This window comes from Vipera berus, assembly GCF_964194415.1.
Source record: "Vipera berus genome assembly, chromosome: 3".
Classification (NCBI taxonomy): Eukaryota; Metazoa; Chordata; class Lepidosauria; order Squamata; family Viperidae; genus Vipera; species Vipera berus.
The window spans coordinates 191,512,548-191,534,980 of NC_138204.1; the positions used below are offsets into that span (position 1 = coordinate 191,512,548).

The 22,433-nt window shown below is 41.8% G+C and overlaps 2 protein-coding genes across 2 annotated transcripts in view; one reads left to right on the forward strand and one right to left on the reverse strand.

Annotated features, from left to right (window-relative positions):
• Positions 1 to 3,751: 3,751 nt before the first annotated feature.
• TP53INP1 (tumor protein p53 inducible nuclear protein 1) lies at positions 3,752 to 19,064 on the reverse strand. The gene is made up of 4 exons (XM_081322731.1): positions 18,877 to 19,064; positions 14,227 to 14,517; positions 12,947 to 13,358; positions 3,752 to 8,962 (listed from the first exon to the last, which is right to left on the reverse strand). The coding sequence occupies exons 2-4, from the start codon at positions 14,336 to 14,338 to the stop codon at positions 8,710 to 8,712; spliced, it is 777 nt and encodes a 258-aa protein (XP_081178857.1). The 5' UTR covers positions 14,339 to 14,517; positions 18,877 to 19,064; the 3' UTR covers positions 3,752 to 8,709.
• Positions 18,732 to 22,433, forward strand: part of NDUFAF6 (NADH:ubiquinone oxidoreductase complex assembly factor 6) — a 310,512-nt gene continuing 306,810 nt past the window's right edge. The window contains exon 1 of the mRNA XM_081322729.1: positions 18,732 to 18,923. The gene's annotated coding sequence lies outside the window, so the exon portion shown is untranslated. The remainder of the gene's footprint in view (positions 18,924 to 22,433) is intronic.

Sequence of the window (22,433 nt, forward strand, 5' to 3'; positions counted from 1 at the left end):
CAGTCACACTAGTAGTTATACTTACATGTTTTTTAAAAAAATATCAGTTGTAGTTTCATGCATGTTTTTTCCTGCAATCTACTCCAAGGCATAAATATGCCTTCCTAAGTCATACATGGAAGCAAAATCCCCAAAATTTTAAAGTGATCAAAGCCTAGACAGCTAGACAAAAACCACTGGTATATTTAAAGGTTAACCCTAGGATGGCAGAAGTACTTCAAGGTGGAAATTACATTGCTGAAACAGTTGGAGGCTGTTGTGTCCTTGGTAAAGGACAGTGCAGCATTGGTTGACTTATGTTGCTAGCACTCATCCTTCCAGTGCACAGGCCATTTAGCAATAAGGGCCTTCCAATGGCTGCCTGGGTCATGCAACTTGTTACCTGCAATTCAGCATTGGCAGAATCAGCTGGCACTTGTTCAGAATAGGGCAGCAGAGAAATGAGGTCTGTTGGTATACTACAGAAGGCCGGTTTCTTGGCCTGACCCAGATGCTGAAGAATTCATCTGATTTTATGATGTACATCTGCCTGGTGGCAATGGTAGAAGGTCAACAGAGTTTCTGTGAGCTAAGTAAAATGTAAGGAAAGGAAAATAAAAGTGCCAAGGAGAAAGGTGGTAAAATGGATATGGTGAATAACTGAGATTGAGTATGTTTTTGATGATTAACATACATTCTCAAGGAAAGGCAGGGCTGAAACTGGAAGATATCTCCTTTCACTAGAAGCAATATAAAAAAGGTTATTCAACCTTGAAACTATAAGAATATGTCTTTGAAATAATCAGGAATCAAAGGAAAACATGTCTTATACTCAATTTCAAGTATTTTTTGGGGGAAAAACAGACAATATTTTTCTGTTTTTCATAGATAAAATTTCAATTTATCTATGTAGATCTATCTGCAGTAATGTTATTAGTCACAGAGAGCTTACACCAGATTTCTACACAGGTACCTTTGTGTTGTTTTGCAGCAGACACAGTCCCTAATTTTTTAAAAAAATGGGCGAATTTTAAGATAGTTCATTACTCAGTTAAGTTAGTGCCATTCTGGTACTTGTCTCTGAATTCCATCAACTTTTTTAACAGTTGTGTTACATTTTATATTTAAAAGGAGCCTTATCTGAAAGGTCTTCCAGAAAAAGCTGCAGTTCTGTGCAACATGAAACTTGGTGATCAAATGATGCTGTAACCAGGGGTTTGTACTTGTAAATTATTTCAAAATATCCCTTTGCAATAGCCCTGTATAGGTTGATGAAGAATTACCATTCTCTAGGCAGCTGTTTCAGAAACATCAATATATCTGCCTTATTTTAAAAAAGGTGCATCTCATATCCCAAGGTCCCATTGCAGCAATATGATGGCTTGCTTAGAAACAAGCAGCCCAAATGCAGAATTGCCAATACACTGCCTCCTTAAGTAACACCAGCTGCCTGCAATCAGTGCAGGTTCGAGTCCCACCAGGCTCAAGGTTGACTCAGCCTTCCATCCTTCCAAGGTAGGTAAAATGAGGACCCAGATTGTTGGGGGCAGTTAAGCTGACTTTGTAATAATGCCGCTTGGGGTGTGTGTGTGTGAAAGCCCTAATAAGCAGGCATATACATAGAATGAAGGCTACTGCTAAGCTTGTAAGCCGCCCTGAGTCTTCGGAGAAGGGCAGGATATAAATGGAATTAAAAATTAAAAAAAATTTTTTTTTGAAGACACTGGACATTTATCTTGATGGTGAGCATAGAAGCAAGGGAAAAGATTAATCTATTTAGGGCAAATCTTGATTAGTTGGCAGTTCTCTGCTAGCTTATTTGACTCACAAATAGGTAAAAATGCCTGTATCCAAAGTTTCTGTGTTCAAGTAGGTACAAAATAATTTTTACAAAACTTACATATTTTACAAATTTGATGCATTTGAAACCAGATTAAGAGATGGGAAACAAAAAGACTAAAAATCTCAAGCAGCTGAAGTCACACCACTTCTTTACCTATTGTAAATAGTTCGGTGTTATTTGTCATCATTGATGTCTGTCTTGGAGTTCAGACTTTTCTAGCCCTGCAAAGAATTGCAGAGATGAAACTTTCTCTATGAAAAGAATTGTTCCACATTGCATTTACCTTACCTATTGCAATTAGTATCAGGATTCTCCTTAGACACAAAGGGTATTTAATCACATACCACAGTTGAGAGGTATCTTAGGAGATCATTTGGTACCTCACACTTCTCAATGCAGAATCACTAAAGGAGGATTTTTCAATTTATTTATTTAATTTTTTTTATTTTATTAGACTTATATACCGCCCTTCTCCCGTAGGACTCAGGGCAGTTCACGAGGTTTTTTAAAAACAATACAGCAAATTACAAAAATTAAAAACAATTTAAATGATTACATTAACCTTGAAATAAAAACCCCAATTAAAATACAATTGAAACCCCAGTTAATACTCTCAGTCCAGGCCAGAAAGCTCGAAGAGCCAGGTCTTCAGGTCCCGGCGGAATGAGCGAAGGTCAGGGGCAGTCCTAAGCTCTACAGGCAGCTGGTTCCAAAGGGCCGGCGCACCCACAGAGAAGGCCCTACCCCTGGGTATTGTCCGCCAGCAATCTTTTACTGGCGGTACCCTGAGAAGACCCTCCCTGTGGGAGCGCACAGGACGAAGGGAGCTTGAAGCCGGCAGCAGGTGTTCCCTCAGATATCCCAGACCCAAGCCATTTAGGGCTTTATAGGTCATCACCAGCACCTTGAATCTCACCCGGAGGGCAACTGAAAGCCAATGCAGCTCGCGGAGCAGAGGTGTTACGTGGGAGTATCGGGAAACCCCCATCACAACCCGCGCGGCTGCATTCTGCACCAGCTGAAGCCTCCGGGTGGTCCTCAAGGGCAGCCCCATGTAGAGAGCGTTGCAGTAGTCCAATCGGGAGGTCACAAGCGCATGAGTGACTGTGCGCAGGGCATCTCGGTCCAGGTAGGGCCGCAACTGGAGTACCAGGCGAACCTGGGCAAAGGCCCCCCTGGTCACAGCTCCTATATGGTCTTCAAAACTGAGCCGCGAATCCAGGAGGATGCCCAAGTTGTGAGCCCTATCGATGGGGGGTAACACCTCACCCCCCATCATTAAAGGTGGAATGGACTGGTTAGTCCGAGATGCCGGTATGCACAGCCACTCAGTCTTGGCGGGATTGAGATGAAGCCTGTTTCTCCCCATCCAGACCTGGACCGCCTCCAAGCAACGGGACATCACGGCGAGGGCATCACTGGGTTGGTTCGGGGTGGAGAAAAAAAAGTTGGGTATCATCTTGTACTGTGTACTGATACCCCACCCCGAAACCACGAATGATCTCGCCGAGCGGCTTTATATACATGTTGAACAGGAGGGGAGAGAGAACCGACCCCTGAGGAACTCCACAAACGAGAGGCCTCAGGGCAGACCTCTGCCCTCTCGTCAACACCGATTGCGAGCGGCCCAGGAGATAGGAGGAGAACCACTGCAAGACAGTGCCTCCCACTCCCACCCCCCTGAGACGCTGCAATAGGATACCATGGTCGATGGTATCAAAATCTGCTGAGAGATCTAATAGAACTAGGACAGAGGAGCAACCCCTGTCCCGAGTTACATTCTTGATGTAACTTTATTGAAGTCAACAAAAAGCTAGCAAGCTTTTAAATCTTTTGCAAATTGGGTTAAATCCGAAGTGTGATGAGTAATCTATGCTTGCTCCACTCCCACAGAGGTTATCCCCACAGCATTTCAGTAAATACTTTTTGTCACTGGTTATTTTGCAGTGACACGTACGTACGTACACACACACACACACACACACACACACACACACACACACACACAGAGAGAGAGAGAGAGAGAGAGAGAGAGAGAGAGAGAGAGAGAACTGATTAATATAGAGCAAACATTGGATTCAGAAAATTATTTTTATCAATTGGCCTTTTTATTGACTGTTTCTCCAGAGCACATTATGAAACAAAATATTTAAGTTATATAGATGGGTTACTATGATTAATTTCCCTTTTTTTTCTGGAGACCCTTAAATCCTTTTATTTGACCTGTTAGATTGCTACCTTTTAAGCAGGGCAGAAAATTAGATGTGAAAATATTTGTGCCTCTATCACAACTGGCAAAGTCTTAATGTGATGAATTCACAGAAGAAATTGCAGCGCAGTATAGACCTGCACTGTGGCCTAAAGGAATCCAAACCATGACCAAATGACAAATGATGCTGTTGCCCAAAATATAACATACACAAGGAAGAGATGGGAGAGAAACTGATCTGAAACAAGGCCTTCATTACAAAATTCCTGGCTATTCTTTGAGTGTAATAGAAAGCAACAATTTACATTGATAATGTGTCCAAATACAGTCAGAACAATATTTTACGGTTAATATATCAATTTTAAAAAACAGCCTACAAAGAAAGAAAACTCAAAAGACACCAATTTCCCCAGGTGAGATTGGGTGATTCATACATGTTAAACTACCCAATGGATTTGTTTCATAGGGGCCAAACTAAGCTGCAGTATTGACAAACACACTGGTATCCAACTTTTCTTTAGGCAGCAATCTTAAGACATCATCCTGAAAGAACAGGAGAGGTTCTGTTAATGTAACATCACATGATAGGACATGGCCAAAAGTTGTTGAACCATTTGTTGGTGGATTTTGTGGTTTGGATGCATTTAAGGAAGTGTGCGGCCACTGAGAGGTAAATGCTTCAATTCCATTGTATTGTTCAGAAAAAACCTAGCCACCAAATTTCAGCAGGTAGTTTTAAAAGAGACGGCAAATGAGGCATGATAGACATGTGGCCAGAAACTGCTTACTCCTAGCCTAGCACAGCACTGTATGTAGATATAACCATAAAGTACCTGCTTTGGGTACAGTTTATACTATGTGTTCTGAGCCTAATAAATTGGGACAATGTGGAAAACTTCTACTAACCACACTGGTTTTCTAAATATAGGAATGTTATCTTTTTGTGCATACACATTGAAATATACAGTCACTTTGCAAAACTTGTCTTCTTCATGGGAATAGATCATTGTAAAAATGAATCAAAAATGAGTCCCATGCATTTTCAAAACAAAAAGAGTAGAAGAGTAGATTTCATTTCAGATGAAATCGATTTTCTTTTTTGTCATTCATTTTCAATTATCCTATATTAGATTCCTATTCTGGACCAGAGTTAATTGCTTACATGGAGATACAAGAATGGGAAGAAATAGACTATACAATGAAACTGAAAATTAACTGGCTAGAAATCCATCAAACTTGAGTAACTGGTTGAGTTTGAACAGCTTTTAAAATCTTGTTAAAAGTCCCCCCCCGCCTTTTAATCCATCTGAAGAGTGACAGGTCTGATGTCCTGTTTTAACAAGGGCCTGTTTTACAGCATTTTGCGCTTATCACCAATATAAAGGCAATAAAGTGTGGTTGGTAAATGAATAAATAAGCAGAAGCAAAATGGTTAAGTTTTAAATGAATGGAAAATCGAAAAGTTTAAGCATTAGAATGGCATGAGAAAAATGACCTTCCTTGCTCACCCACAGCACTAAAATAGTTTTTATCAAATGACACGTCATTGGTGGAGATCAGAACTGCAGATTATAATGGAGCAGAAAGACAGGCAACATTATGCCCTCCTTATTGGGTCAGCTCGGACACAGTCCTCAGCTCCAGCCAACATGATCAAGGGCCAAAGTCAACTATGAATCTGAAGTCTTAATTCATTGCTTCTGAAGATGTTCCATTGCTCCCTGCTGTAGGGGAATCAATTAAGGAAATACTACTATATCAAAACCAACTGTCATAAGACAATGGGATTTCATAACGCAACAAGGCATATTTCCTTTTCATTCCAGGATAAGAACTGGGTGTAGCAACTATTCAGGCTCTGATCATTTTGAAATGTTAAGTACTGTAACTTGTATATGGTATCAACAGGATGGCCAAATCTTGCTTACCAACAGTTCTGCCACAGGTACAAGGAAAATGGCTCCACAAACAAGCTGCCACAGAGAATGCATAGGCTGATATACAGTATTTATCCAAACAGAAAGCTTCTTTTTCGTATCTTCATATTCAAGTCTGGTGTGTACAAGTCATTGAAAAAGGCACAGTTTTGTTTATAATATGTATAAAACAGTTCCAGCAAAGTTATTGAAATACCATTCAACATAGCACAAGGCCTTCATTTTTACGAGTTATTACACTTGTTTTTTGTGGCAAAAAGATACAGATATATAAAAAGTCATATTCTAACCACAAAACACACATTGTTTGAAAAGCAACAAATTCTAATACTCTAATAGTTTCAGGCACATAATAAAACAAGCTATATAAATATACAAGAAAAGAGTCAGGCTTAAAGTTGTATGTGTAAAAATTCCTTTCACCACAGCATTATTTCCAATATTAAAAACTGTAAAGCAGGTATTTCTATTTCCCCATCACTAGCAAGTTATCCAGTAAAGACAGCAACTGCACCTCTCAATTAGAAGTCTTCAAATTCTTGCTAAATCAGGAAATCAGAAATAAATGTGTCCTTTATTTTAAAATTCCTAAAAGTAGACAATGAAAATACAATATTTTCTCGGGGGGAAAAAAAGATGAAGATGGCTAAGAGTTACTTGCTGGTACAGTACGTTATTTCACCTAATTAATTTAAAATGCAAGCCAAACATGAAAGGGGTTCCTGAGTTTTAGAAAAAAATACAGTGATGGTGCTGTGAATTTGACAAATAAGAGGTCCTGAGTGACTATTAAAACAAGGAATGCCTTTGCAGTTTTTAGAAACTGAGGGACAGGATTCAAGATTCAAATCACAGAAATTTAATAGAGAAACATCTCTCCTGAATCCTGGAAGCCAAATGGTAAATTCAAATATGTATCCAAAAAACAAAACAAAAAACGTGGGGACAACCAGAAAACAAACAAAAAGCTACTGGACTTTGCCATCTGTGGTTTTAAATTGCTTGTAATTCTTTGGACTTTTCTTTATTTGACAATTAGTGTCTGTATAAAACCATGAATCTTTTTTTTAGAATAATAAGGAAAAGCTAGTTAAGCTTAAGTGAGGAATATAGAGTTACACAGTGACAAATTTAGGTTGCCTAAGAAGCAACAGGCAGAGAAATTTCAGATTTCTACTTCAGCAATTATTCATTCCTTTTATAAACTATATTCCCGTAGTGTATTTTGAGAAGGCAGCTGTGAATTGCAATTCTTTTTTAAAAAATACAATTTTCATCAATCTGATGTAGATTGAATCTAATGGACTGAAATGTGGCAGATCATGCTTACAAATCAGTTCAAAATTGGAGGTGCAGCTTTTGGCCTAACCACAATTAATAAAACCTGAAGAAAAAAACATCCCACACCTCATATTTAAATAAAACAGGAGTTTGAAAAATACAACACCCACACGGGCAATCATTCAAACAAACCAGGGCAGAAGACTTATGCATTTCAGCACTATTAACCTCAACAGGTTTCGAGAACCTTTGATTAAATGTTGAGTTGTAAAATAGTCACTAAGTAACATTACACTGTTTTGCGTAATTGACTTTAGACCAATGCACCAAGAAAAATTACTCACTAGCTTTGTTGACAATAAGAAGGAATGTTTCATTTTATCTGCTCTTTGCCACACTAATAATCTTTGTGTTTTCATACCATCTCCTTTGTGGAGATCAGGTGTAACCTGAAACCACTAAAATACAACACTGAATCTATACTCAATCTATAGCCATCTTGGGGCTGACTTCAAACTTGAAGTCTCAAACTTGAGACATCTGGCCTAATTTTGGAACTTTCTTACATCCTCCCTATTTCATTTTTGTAGCTTCTTACCTGATTGAGAGTTCTAGAAAATGTTGGGTTACATTTCAATGGTCTTTAACTATCAGCAAGTAATAAGATTTTGGATTTCCCCCCAAAGGATCAACATGGCTTATCACTGCTTTTATGAAAAGTTTACTTTTGTTCTTCAAAGTAGTCTTTCCCAAACTGGATGCTAGATATATTGGACTACCATCCCCATCATTTAAGAATAGGATGACTAGAACACATACTCAAAACCTGGTTCGCACGGATCTTCACTTGTAAGTCTGTTACATTCTACAAAATACCTTCTTTGCACAAGAAACTAGTAAACCATACTAAACCAGAGATTTTGAAAGCTATGTAGAAAGATATCAGGTTACACATTTTTCCTCTTCACCTTCCCTCTATTGCTACATAGAAAATAAATTCCATATTAGGAATATAATGCCATTCAGGCAACTGTATTTTGATGGTTATGTTAATATTTTAAAAGACAATCTACAGTATACACAGATCATTGCAAGTGTATGGGTGACCCTGAGAAATTCTGTAACTACAAGATGGCTAAAAGATGCCTTATATCTTGGCTGTAAAATACTAATATAAAAAAACAAACCCATCCATACCTAATAAAATTTAGTCTCACAAAGGGAGGCAAAGAGGCACAATCACACAAACATTACTACACATACTGTATATGTTTACCAGCTACAAACCAAATGCTGAAAAGGCATTCTGTGACGCTGAAATCAAAGTGGTTTTCAACTGAATTGTAACACTCAAGTGATTGTGTAAAAACAACTCATGAGCATCCTAAGACAGTTCTCACCTTCGTTGTCTCACAATAGTTAGCCAATATTATTTCTGGGGAAAAAAATGCAAAACACTCTCAGTAATTATACTGACGCTGGCAAGGCTGGTGAACAAAAAATCCACTGTTCTTGAGTTGCCGTGTGTAGGGATTTCTGGTGAGATTTTGGCGACGGAGACAGTTTCTGTTCAGGGACTGTCTTTCACTGAACTCTTTTATCCACTGGGAAGGACGAAAACTCTTGGTACTTTGTTCAACAAAAGTTGAATGAGCAGCAAGTGCAGCAATGTAGCATTGGACGTGTTGGCCCATTTTGCTTTGGGCTTCGGATCTAAAATTCCAAGCAGAAGGATGGAACTGATAGCGCTGGTTATAGAGCAAGAACACGGGCACATGGCAGAGAGTTTTCATGGGTAGCCACAATAACGCATGACACAATGATTCATAAACTGGTCAGTCACATTCCAATTTGCGGATATGTGGGCCCAACCTAGGTATAGGTGGTTCTTGAGTTCCAACCCTAATGGAGCCATCATGGTCATAAACTTGTGACTGTTGTAAATTGGATCGCCCACATGACCAACCTGATTTTATGACCTTTTATGCAGTAGTCCTTAAGCAAAGAAGGGTTTGCTATGGGCTGGTTTTGCTGAAAATCAAAAGTAAATACTGACTTTTGAGAAAAACGCCATAAAAACATAATACAGAGTGCAGAACACTGCAAACAGCCATAAATGTAAGCTGATGACTGAGCGCCCTAAGTGTGCTAATGTGAACGGACCTGGGGGAGGGGGGGGAGGGAGTCCGCCATCAAAACTTTGATCCCTGTTGTAAGTACCACCAGGAAGGTACGTCATAACCTAGAATGGTTGCTAAGTGAGGGGCTGTAGGCCAAGGAGTACCTGTAGGCTCACAACGTAGGTTAATACCATAAATCCTCTTTAATTTAACCAAGGGCCAAAGTCTGTGCAAATCCAGACATCTAGTATCACTGAAATGCAGTGAACAGCACTTTCCCCAAAGTGATACAAAGATACTATACGTCTTTCCCCAAAGGAAGTTGAGGGAAACCTTTGGCTGCATAGTCAACTGCTCATTTTCTGTAGGAAGAGGCTGGAGAAAGGGAGTGGAAGACTGAGGTTCAAGTAACAGGCAATTATACAGAGGCCATTAAGGAGCTCTTGATTCACATGTCCTGCATGAGATGTGTGTGTGTGTGTGTGTGTGTGTCAATCTTTTATCCAATCCCTGCCCCTTCACTTTCCCTCTTCTTCCTCCTCCAAATGTAACTTGTGTCTGCAGTTCACCCTACTGAGAAATATGAATTTCACTTAATGCATGTTTTGCAACAGAAAAAAATTTGATGATGAAAAGATATTGCCAAAAAGGTATCTTCCTGACATGGCTCAGGAAGGAAATCAGTTCCTCTATACTACAGTACACTTACTCTACATGGGGCTGCCCTTGAGGTCCACTCGGAGACTTCAACTGGTGCAGAATGCAGTCGCGCGAGTTGTCTTGGGGGTTTCCAGATACTCCCATGTTACACCTTTGCTCCGCGAGCTGCATTGGCTACCGGTTGCTCTCCGGGTGAGGTTCAAGGTGTTAGTGATGACTTACAAAGCCCTACATGGCATGGGTCCGGATTACCTACGGCAACACCTGCAGCCGGTGTCAACTTCCCTCCGTCCAGTGCGCTCCCACAGAGAGGGCCTCCTCAGGGTGCCTCCGATCAAAGAATGCCGATTGGTGGCCCCCAGGGGGAGAGCGTTCTCTGTGGGCGCGCCAGACCTATGGAACCGCTTGCCGGTCAAGCTCCGGATGGCCCCCGACCTAAGCTCCTTCCGGCGTGATCTCAAAACCTTCTTTTTTGAACAAGCTGGCCTGGTCTGATGGGATGGGGTTGGGTTTTTTATAAATTAGTTTTAACTTTTAATATGTATTAATTATTACGGGCATAGTTGTTTAATCACTTTTTAATTTTTGTATCTTGTTTTTTATTATGTATTGCCCTGTTCACCGCCCTGAGTCCTTCGGGAGAAGGGCGGTATACAAATTAAATTATTAAATTATTAAATTATTAAATTATTAAATTATTAAATTAAATTATTAAATTATTAAATTATTAAATTATTAAATTACTGAATGATGCACAGAGCAAAACTTTCAAATTTGGGGTAGATGCTAATAAGATCTGAGATGGCACTGAGAAAGGGGATCCTGGAATCCTGATCATTAAGCTAAATGAAAACATCACCTCAATTTATGGGCGCTGTCAAAAAAGTCAGCATCATATTTCAAAATATTAAGAATACTTCTGATCCTCTAAAGGAGAACTGTAGAGCTGCGAGAAGAGTAGGACCACCTAAGAGGTTAACAGAGGTGAAGGAGCTCTTGAACAAGAAACACCATGGCATCTGGAATGTTTCCTTTTCAAAAGATAGAAAAGGTTAAAATGGTAAAAAAATATATGAAATCAAGCATATTACGGAAAATGTGGCTACAGGATAGATTTTTTTTTATGGGTATCATTTAATGGCATGAATGCAGAAAGAACACAAGTATTAGAAGGAATTCGTTCCTTAGAGTTTAACTATGGAAATAAATTGCCATCAGATCTGGTAACAATGACCAATTTAGAACTGTTGAAAAGAGGATTTTGAAAATCATGAATAATCCAGCATATTGTCTCTTGAATCATTAGCAGCACAACTTAAAAACTTAATTGCTAGAAAGGAAAAGAGTGCAGAGGACAATTATGTTCATGCTCTATTAATAATTTTCTTGAGCATAGATCGTTGGCTACTATATTATATATTAATTTTGAACTAACAAAGCCCTTAACCTGATTCAGGAAGGCTCCTTGTCCATTGACTCCTTTTCCAGGCCTGAAAATCTTTATACTTGCCACTTTTACTACTACTGCACCTCTGGATTATCTTGATAATTGCAAAGGAAACAGGACTTTAGTTTTTTTCTTGAAAACATTTTGCTTCTCATCCAAGAAGCTTCTTCAGTTCTTGGATGAGAAGCAAAATGTTTTCAAGAAAAAGCTAAGAAAGTCCAGTTGCCTTTTGAAAAGCACCCTTGAACCACCATGATCTGGATGATTTAGATTCTCCATAGACATGCAAAGGAAACAGTAATGTGGAGCAAAAATGAGCATTTCTCACTGATTTCAGTGCACCATACTTAGGTTTCGCTTCCAAAGCTTGTATCTCAAAAGGTGCTTTTTTTTTCCTTCCAAAAGTGGACTTTGTTTTTTCCTTGAAGACATTTCACTTCTCATCCAAGAAGCTTCATCAGTTCTGGCAGATGATGAAGTTTCTTGGATGATAAACGAAACATCTTCAAGGAAAAAACCAAAGAAAGTCCAGTTGCCTTTGGAAAGAAAGAAAGAAAAAGGCAGCTTTGAGAAAATCATGGCTTGGGTGAATGAAAATCTCCATTGACACTTCCAATATTTATATATGCGCCCTTTTCTGAATGAATGGTATAAGACTAAATCTGAACTGTCACTGCACACTTGCCAAGTGTTGTGACTCAGGGCCAGCCTGTGGGTCCGACAGCCGGCTCCGATGTATCGGATGACTCAGATGAGGGGGAGGAGGGAGACGAACCGGCTGATGATGGTTTGGAGGCTTTGCAGAGCCCTCAGCCGGGGACCTCTTCTCAGCTGCGTGAGCCCGATAGTGCGGAGGATGATGACCCACAGCTGGCCCTGTTCAAGGACGCCCGACGCAGGAGGCAGTCGAGCAGGAACAAACAAAGAAAGGCTGTGGGACTCCTCGGGAGGAGGCACAGGGAGACCACGCCCTGAGCTCTCAATAAAAGGAGTGTTTGGGGAGGGGCTGGTTGCTGAAAGCAACTCTTCCGCTTGAGGAGACAAGCTCTAGTGTTTTTGTTAATTGAGTAATAAAACTTGGCAGACGCCTTTTGGCCTTGGACGCTCTCCAGTCTCTTCTATCTGAATAGGGGTTTGCCTTACTACAAGGCCAGAAGAGGGCTGGTTCAGAACACCAAGGGCCACATCTTAATAGGGGACTCACCTTCAGCTCCTGGTATTTTCTCATCTATCTGCCTCAGTGCTTTTCTCACTCACTCCTATTATCTGTTTACAAGCACACTCTGAGCTCAAAGAAGAGAACAAATGATAAGCATTGTTGGAGGGCCAGAGTGGGGGAAGCAAGAAGAAAAGCATTCTGCCCATAGCATCATTCACACCACTCATAATAATTTTCAATGCTGTCTTAATGTAATTTTCCCATTTTTTTCACTTCTACATTTTGCCTGAATCAAAGAATAGAGAACATACCTATGATTGCTTTCATCCCGGGATTCCACTTCCTCCTCCCCCTCCTCCTCTTCCTCCTCCTGTTCTTCTTTTTCATCACAATTGTTCTTGTTGAGGTTGTGACAGATATTATGGATTGCATATACAGACATGCTGGGATGTTCAATGAGCAGATTTTCCAGTGGGCTGGTTTCTACTTTGAGAGTGGTTAAACCACCTGCTGTAAAACACGGAGGGGGAGTGATGAACCAGCTCTCTTCCAGGGGGCATGGGTCTAATTGGATGAAGCAGGATTCGCTGGCATCTGCCAAGCAGTCCAAGGAATCAGGCAGACAAGAGAAGATAGGCGAGTGGTCATCAGGAGGTGGTTTGCAGATGTTATCCACTTCCTCCGCCTCTTCTTCATCAACAGTAGAGAAGCTTGAACAAGAATCTGTCAGGAATTACAACAGTCTTTGAGATATACAAGAGCTGATCAAAGTAGTGGAGTAGTGGAGACTGGATATTCTAGAGTTAGCCTTCTAATAGCCAGGGACCTCTATATAGATTAATAGCATATATCCCAACTCATAGAGGGCCTAGTTATGGAAGATTAGTTTATAGGAACAATGTAGAAATTGTTTATAGAATTTATATATAGCTTTACAACAAAAATAAACAAGCACTTCACATTAAGTACTATATATAATACATTCCATCAAATTAAAAATAATACCCAGAGTATACTGGGAATTAATACCTATATCTTACATTTTGTGTGTGTGTACGTAGAGAAAAACAGGAATCATACCAACTTAGTTTCAATATTTATGGTATATTGAAAATTTCACTTCCTTTACCTGAGGAAGGTACATGAATATTATCCCCGACTATGGATAAGGATTTTCATACCAAACCAAAAGCATGTAGTAGCCATCTCCAAGCTGGGTGTTCCTCTATCCTTATCAACTATAGCCAACATGACTTCTAGGATTGTTTTGGCCTTGCTGCCTATCAATCTGCCACCAAGTTGGCGAAAGCAGCCTTTGAGAATTTATCCTTTTGTTCCAACAATAACTGAGCAAACTGGAGCAGGGACAAGAAAGAATAAGGAATGGCCAGTCTTCTGCTATAATCAATTGTTGGAAGCACAGTAATTTCCCAGAAATTAAGCTAGTTTTGAAAAGGTGGGCTAAACAGCTTGAAGTTATATTGTTTTCTTCCTCACATCATCCATGTTTAGCCTTATATACTGTCTGCAAATAAAGAACTTTTTGGTATAAATTCTCCCATTTGGACATTCTGTTTAAAAGGTATCTTACCAATAAAATCTACCAGAATCCACTCTTCTTCTTCTTTCTCACTGAACTCTGGTTCTTGGCTGGGCAAATTACTGAGTTCTCCCACAAACATATTATTCAGCCTCTGGAACATTACTAAGATGAAACAAGACTCTGGCTAGCACTTGCTTGCACCCACAGGATGAGGTACCACTCTACAGCGTACCAATCAAAGTTTAGGGTGCAGGTAGAAGATTAAAGTGCATAAAAACTTTTATCAGCTGAGGCACTGGATGCGGAGAGGCATGGTTTGTAAACAGTTGCTACAAAAACCTGCGGAGAAGACAATAAGAAAAGAATAATTTTAATGCTCTATGCAAGCACAAAACACATCCTGCATCTGCATTCAATGAAACCTATAATTCTCAGCCATGATAATGTTGTATATGTTGTGTTTACCATGGAGTGGTAACCAGGCAGGCCTGCAGGAGAATTCTGAGAGTTAAACCCAGGGTACCAGTTTGGAAGCTGCCACAGAATCAGCAAAGACCCCTGGATCTATTTGGTGGATTTTGGAGTGCTCGTAAGATTAAAAACCACACAAGTCTGCCACCTGTGGTGCTGCGCCACACAGGACTTCCACAGGGCGCTGTAGAAAAGGAGATCTCCCCTTTTGCCATCAGCAATGTATTTATGTTGTCAGATATCTCCTTTCCCATGCTGGCTGCCTTGCGCATTGTATTTCCCAATCTGGCTGCCTTCTAAATATGCAATTTATTTCCCAGAATTCTCAGCAGTAGCCACACTGGCTGAGGAACCTGGAACGGAAGTCCATTCATCTAAAATACTCAGGTTGGTCACAACCAGGGCTTTTTTTCTCATTGAATGCTCAGAACGGAGTTCCGGCACCTTTTTTGGATGGAACCTTGTAGGGTAGGCAAGGCGGGTTGTGTGACATGTGTGAGTTCCGGCACCTTTTTCTTTTACAAAAAAAGCACTGGTCACAACTATGCTAAGCATAAGAACTGTTTGGGATTTGCCTAGTCCAGAGGGTATTCTATGGATTGCATTCTATTTTATAGTGTTTAATGAATGGTGACTCTATCATCAAACTTCAGCAGCAAAAGTCATTAACTTTTAGCAATGTGGTTTGTTACTTTATTTTCCCAAGCATCAAAGAGAGAGAGAAAATAACCAACCATCTTCCACTGATAGCTTAAAAGGCTGTATGGACCCAGCCAACTGTGATTTACTAAACAAGCCAACATTAAGATAATTATGGGTTAATACAATGTGTGAAGATACTTCTGGTCTCCATTTCTTCTGAGCTTACAAAACAAATTTTTGTGTTTTGGAATATATTCTAAATCCCTAAACTTCATGCTTTTTTGTCTGTGGTCATTTCTCTAAATATACTGCAGGAATATTAAAAGTTCCCTTTGGTTTTTAGAAAACACTTTTGCTCTTTGACCATATCACTGTTTCCAGCAGGGGGCTCAACACTGAAAAGATTTAAGTTCCAGTGTTCTCATCCAGAGACCATTAACCCTGATCCTTTAGTTTTCTTGTTTTGCATATTTGCAGCATGGTAAGGCAATACAAGGGACGTGGTGGCTCAGTGGGTTAGGACTTGTCGATCAGAAGGTCAGCAGTTTGGCGAATCCCGAGTGCCGCGTAACAGAGTGAGCGCCTGTTACTCGTTCCACCTTCTGCCAACCTAGCAGTTCGAAAGCACGTAAAAATGCAAGTAGAAAAATAGGGACCACTACGGTGGGAAGGTAACAGCGTTCCGTGCGCCTTTGGCGTCTAGTCATGCCGGCCACATGACCACAGAGACGTCCTCAGACAAGCGCTGGCTCTTCGGCTTTGAAATGGAGATGAATACCAGCCCCTAGAGTCGGAAACGACTAGCACGCATGTGCGGGGGAACCTTTACCTTTACCTAAGGCAATACAGAGCTGCACTGGGTTTAGATTATTGGCTTTAGAACTTGTACCAACAGCAAATCAAGCATACCACATAGACATGGTTTACTGTAGAAAGATTATTTAAAATAGTTACTTACAGAGGAAAAAATATACATCTGAATATCCTTATATACTGTAGCTATACTGTACCAATATACCAACCCAATCCAACCTTTTTTTGTCCTGAATACAAATGTAACTGTTCTAAAGGAGTTATTTTCCTCCAGCCAAGCATCACAGCTAATTGAAATCATCAGAGGACTTCATGTTCGTGGAAGTCTGAGATTGCATCAGATTACATAAATTGGGTTCACCCATGCTCACAGTGAACATAATAACAAACAGAACAGTTGCCCAATATTGGAGGCGTCTGGAAAAAAAATACTTTTGAAATATAAAGGGGTGGAGGTGGGTGGGAAAATGATTCTCTTCTCTCCAAAGAATCAAAATGATCTATTATACCAAGAATACATTTGCTTAGGACAGGGGTAGGCAACCTCGGCTCTTTTATGACTCATGGACTTCAACTCCCAGAATTCCTGAGCCAGCCAAGCTGGCTCAGGAATTCTGGGAATTGAAGTCCATGAGTCATAAAAGAGCCGAGGTTGCCTACCCCTGGCTTAGAACAATCCAGGAGACACCGAGGACTAAGCTTACTGCTGCTGGGGTTTGTAATACTGAACACATGGGAGCCACAGCTTGTCTGTGCATGCGTTTTAGGAGTATATTATATGACTCCCACCCCCACCAAAGCTGCATCCATCCATCCATCCATCCAATCTACACACACACACACACACACACAAACTGGGCCGCATTTCCCTGAAAACGTTCGCCAGCAAACTCCCCCTTGGCAGCGGCGCCTGGCTGATTCGAGGAGTGTTTAGTCACATCTGAGCGCCAGGAAAGTGCCCTAAAGTACTGTTGTTAAGGAAGAAAGCTGAAGAAAAGGCGACTTCTCGCTTCTGTTTAAACAAAACAGGATATGCAAAGGAAGACGGCAACCCGACACCTCTCCAGCCCTTTGGGAGGGACCAAGCACTTCCAGCTCCTCCTCTTCCATCTCACCAGAAGGCGGCGAAATGCGAAAGCGACTCCCGCGGCAGGTTGCAAACTAGGTAGGGAAAGTATAGAATGTAAGCTAAAATGCGAGGATCGAGGCCCGCCGAGGATTGCAGCAGGCGGGTAGCTTAAATGGGCATCTCTAAAGCTGGGGTATTTCTGGGTATTCGCCCGGAGTCCTCGCTGAATGGATGGTGACCTCCGCTTGGATTTCTCGAGCGAAAAGGAAGTGTTTTCCGGCCGTCAGCCTTCGCGCAGGCGCCCCTAAACTCGGTTTGGCGTTGAAAGCGCAAACCACGCTTTTTCTACCCCTTATTATTAATATGATTATTTTTTTTTATCGCCGCAGCCGCTGTTCCGCGATCACAGCAAAATTACAACTCCGAAACTGAATCTGGATAGCAGACGCCGATCCATTTTTGGGGGGGAAACCTAGGATTTAACGCTAGGCATATTAAATGCAGAATAAAACACGTCGGAATTGATCTGCGAGTGAATCTTGCATACATTGCTTAACGGCAAATCCCGCCCATCAATCTCACTCGTCTTAATTCCAAGTTTCAGCTCCGGGTAGGCCACCATTTAAAATGCCCCTCGAGACCAAATAATGATAAAAAGTAAAGCTTAAACTTTAATAAAATCCAAGTAGAAACTCTTCTCTCCCCCCCTCCCCCCGTCTCTAAACCAGCGTTTTCCAACCTTAGGAACTTGAAGATGCGTGGACTTCAACTCCCAGAATTCCCCAGCCAGCATAGCTGGCTGGGGAATTCTGGGAGTTGAAGTCCACGCATCTTCAAGTTCCTAAGGTTGGGAAACGCTGCTCTAAACGGTCATCCTTAAAGAGTTTCTCGATATCCCTTCGCTTTCTTCCGTGCAGCCGCACGGAAATGGCTTGGGCGATCTGAGGGCGGTCGAGTAGCGCAGCGTTTCCCAACCTTAGGAACTTGAAGATGCGTGGACTTCAACTCCCAGAATTCCCCAGCCAGCATAGCTGGCTGGGGAATTCTGGGAGTTGAAGTCCACGCATCTTCAAGTTCCTAAGGTTGGGAAATGCTGGAGTAGCGGACTGCATTTTGAGCAGCTTTCTCGGATCGCCGTCTGAATCGTCTCTCTCTCTCTCCGGATGTGCGCTGACTGACCTGCCTGGCGCTCCCTCCGAGGAAACGCCAGCAGGACGCGGGGCTGGAGCCAGAGGGAAGAGACCTGCGCCACAAGTGGTTGCGATCAGCCGCCTCTTAACACTCCTCGAGCGAGGTCGAAGCCGCCAGCGGGCTTCTCAGGACTCGGCTCTTGAGGGTAAAGCGGGGGCGGGGGGGGGAACTACTTTTATTGCGGCGTTACTCCTCGCCTCGCCACCGGTCCGGTTGTTTACAGCTTTGCAGAAGGGGGGAGACGGCTCCTTGCCCACGGAAGGATGGAAGAACGGAACTCGCATCAGCCGCCCAATCTAAAAGGCAGCGGCGAGGAGAATCCCCTGGCACCCCCGTTCGGATCTTTTAAATAGCCTCCGGTTGGAAAAAAAAAACCGGAGCGACCGATCATTCCAGGCGGAACATGCCCGGGCGGATCGCGCGCCCTTCGCGCCAAGCGCAGCGCGCATCGGGGAAGTCGCTCTGGCCACCCACCCCGGTCCCAAAGAGCAGCCGAGGGCGGCATCGCTCACCGTCTGCGAACGTCGGAGCAGAACGAAGCTGGACGGCGGCTACTGAGGTAGGTGGCAGGGCGGCGGTCCTCTTAGTTCCTTCGAGGCTCCCTGTTGCGTCGGCCCGTCTCAGCTCCCGGCTGAGTCTTTTGTTGTTATAGAATCCAGCGAACAGCTGATCGGCAGGAGCCGTCCCTGGCCCCGCCCCGGCTCCCCCCACTTTCCCATCCCATCCTGTGCTGAGTGTATGTATCTCTGCGTGAGAAGGCGGCGGGTGGAAGCGCGGGGGGGGGAGGGAAATGGACAGCGGCTTCGGCTGCACCAATGTGAGCCTCGCGGTGTTCGGGGCCGCGCCGAGACAGGCTGTCACTAACGCACGTGATCTGGCCCTTCGCTGCGGAATCAAAGCAAGTTCGGAGCGGTTGCAAGCCCGAACAACAAAAGGGAGTTGAGGACGAAGTCGAGAGAAGTTGAGGGAGGTAGAAGGAAGAGGAAAATTTGGGAGGAGGGGAATGGGAAGAGAGAGAGAGAGAGAGACAAAGGGATGAAAGGTGGCGGAAAGGAAGAAGAGACGGCCAGGTGGAAAAATACAGCATAAGAGAAGAAAGGGAGAAAAAAAGAACTGAGTGATAGACTGGAAATGTTCCAGCTGTTCTGAGGTTGAATAAACATCTGGGCACGGAGAAACTTTTCTCAATGTAATTCTAAGTTTTATCTCCTCAATTCTCAGGCTCTCCCAACCTTTATCTCCCCAGTTCTCACAGGATATCTCTGGTCTCAGCCCCCAGCTGGCAATAAGGAAATGCTGGTCGGGGGTTTAAGAAGGTGCCAGTCTTCTGGGGTGGGGGTGGGGAGTTCCCCCCTGTACATCCCATTCATGACAATTCCATACATTTTTATAGTTAGCAGCAAAACTGTTCCTGTAAGAAACTGTTCCTGTAATATGTATGTAAGAAATTTGCTTACATACATATTACTGGTTTCTCAACCTCAAAAACTTTAAAAATGTGTGGACTTCCAATTCCCAGAATTCAACAGTCAGCTGTAAGATTTATGGACTTTAACTCCCAGAATTCTCTAGCCAGCATGCTGGTTGGGAAATTCTGAGAGTTGAGGTCTACACATATTAAAAGTTGCTGAGGTTGAGAAACACTGATTTTAAACACTAATCCTCTATGTCTATATAAAATGGTTTTAAGGAGTTTGAAGCAAACTCTAGAAAATAAAATATTTAGAGACCAGATATTATAAGGTAAAGGTAAAGGTTCCCCCACACATGCGTGCTAGTCGTTTCCAACTCTAGGGCCGGTGCTCATCTCCGTTTCAAAGCCGAAGAGCCAGCGCTTGTCCGAGGACGTCTCTGTGGTCATGACTAGACGGCATGACTAGACGCCAAAGGCGCACGGAGCGCTGTTACCTTCCCACCGTAGTGGTCCCTATTTTTCTACTTGCATTTTTACGTGCTTTCGAACTGCTAGGTTGGCAGAAGCTGGGACGAGTAACGCGCTCTGCTACGCGGCACTCTGGATTTGACCTGCCAAACTGCCGACCTTCTGATCGACAAGCTCAGCATCCTAACCCACTGAGCCACCGCATCCCTTACTAGATATTATACTGGCTTTGAATAACTTCACCAATGTACAGTTTAAGTACAATTTAGAGGGGTACAATACTCTGATTCATACACAAAAATAATTTCTAAATACTAAATATGCATACCAACAATGTATCTTCATTATATAGTAAGCTATAATAGAGATTAATTGACTGTGACCTGCTGTGACACAAGGGAGACCACATACTGTAGAATTATATTGTTCCTTACTTGTTAAGCCATATTAACAAGCCATTTTAGACCTACTAAGCAAAGTATGAACATGCTTATCCAATAATTTCAGTCCAAAATAGCCAACTTTTGCTGACCTTTGCAGCAGGGTTATTTGTGGAAGGTTTAAATAAGAGAAGATATATATGCTGGTTGTAGGGTAGCGATTCTGGGGTTTGCTAAACTAGAGCCCTTAATCAGAATAGAGCTGGAAGGGATCTTGGAGGTCTTCTAGTTCAGGGCACTGTTCAAGCAGCAGATCCTATATCATTTCAGACAAGTGGCTGTCCAGTCTCTCCTTAAAAACCTCAAGTGATGAAGCACCCACAACATCTGAAAACAAGCTGTTTCACTGGTTAATTGTCCTCACTGTTAGGATGTTTCTCCTTAAATCCAGGTTGCTTCTCTCCTTGATTAGTTTCCACCCCTTGTTTCTTGCCTTTTCTTCTGGTGCTTTGGAAAATAAATTGACCCCTTCCTCCTTGTGGCAGTCTCTCAAATACTGAAATACTGCTATCATGTCCCCCCTAGCCCTTCTTTTCTCTAGACTGGCCATTCCCAAATCCTGCAACCTTTCTTCATATGTTTTAGTCTCCAGGCCTTTAATCATCTTAGTTGCTCTTCTTTGCACTTTTTACAAAGTCTCAACATCTTTTTTGTAATGTGGTAACCAAAACTGGATGCAGTATTCCAGATGTGGCCTTAATAAGGCTTTATAAAGCAGTACTAATACTTTACATGATTTTGAAGGGACTCAAAAAAGTCAACGGTACCATCAAAATATTGGCTCTTTTTATGTTCATTGCACATATGGCCTACATAAAAGAGGAACACAACTTCTACTGTGGACCTTTCGTTGTCTTTCTATTGTGGACTTCTTTTAACCTGCTCCCCCCAAATAGAAGTGCTTGCATTATCGTTAACTTTATGAACCTGAGTTACTCAGGTTGGTTATGACAAGCTAGCATGTGTTCCCCCACAAATATAAAACAATCAAAAGTAGAATTGGACTAAGCAGTCCACAGACAGCAAATCATGATAGATAACATCTGTTTAACCAAGATGGAAAATAATTGTATTAGTAATGTAGGCATAATTTAGTAGTTAGATTTATATCATAGGGTGAGAGATAAATTAGATGGGTAGATCCGACGCGATCTGAAGACCTATTTATTCGAACAAGCCGGCCTGGCCTGATGGGGGATGTGTTGGGGTTTTTTATTGTGGTTTTTTACATTATTATTTATTGTTTTAGCTTGGGCCTTGTATTTAATTCTCTTTTTAACTTTTGTACCCTGTATTTTATATGTGCCCTGTTCACCGCCCTGAGTCCTTCGGGAGAAGGGCGGTATACAAATATAATAAAACTAAAACTAAACTAAACTAGATCTACAGATAAGATTACAACTCAATACATGAGCAGAGTAATAAGTAATACAAAAACACCTTTGCTTAGTTGGCATCCCAGATGTAGACAGAATTTTGTTCCCCTTGTCTAGATTGTTGGTGATCGTGTTTTCATACCAGAAATCAGTATTGGTGTAGTGGTTAAATTACTAGATTAAAATAATGAAGACCCAGATATAAGCCTATCCCTAGACCTGGAAACAGTGAGTAACTTTAGGCCAGCCATAACCTCTCAGCCCAACTGACCTCACAGGTTTGTTGCTAAAAAGAAACATTGAGGATGATGTACATTACCTTGAGTTCCTGGAGGAAAGATAAGATATAAATCTAATAAATATTATCAAAT

Bases quoted from the DNA above. Each gene is read 5' to 3' on its own strand.
- TP53INP1 (XM_081322731.1), bottom strand. From the start codon at position 14,338: ATGTTCCAGAGGCTGAATAATATGTTTGTGGGAGAACTCAGTAATTTG. The intron at 13,359-14,226 runs GTAAGATACCTT...AATTCCTGACAG, and splicing joins GATTCTGGTAGATTTTATTG to ATTCTTGTTCAAGCTTCTCT. The intron at 8,963-12,946 runs GTATGTTCTCTA...TTGGAATTTTAG, and splicing joins CGGGATGAAAGCAATCATAG to ATCCGAAGCCCAAAGCAAAA.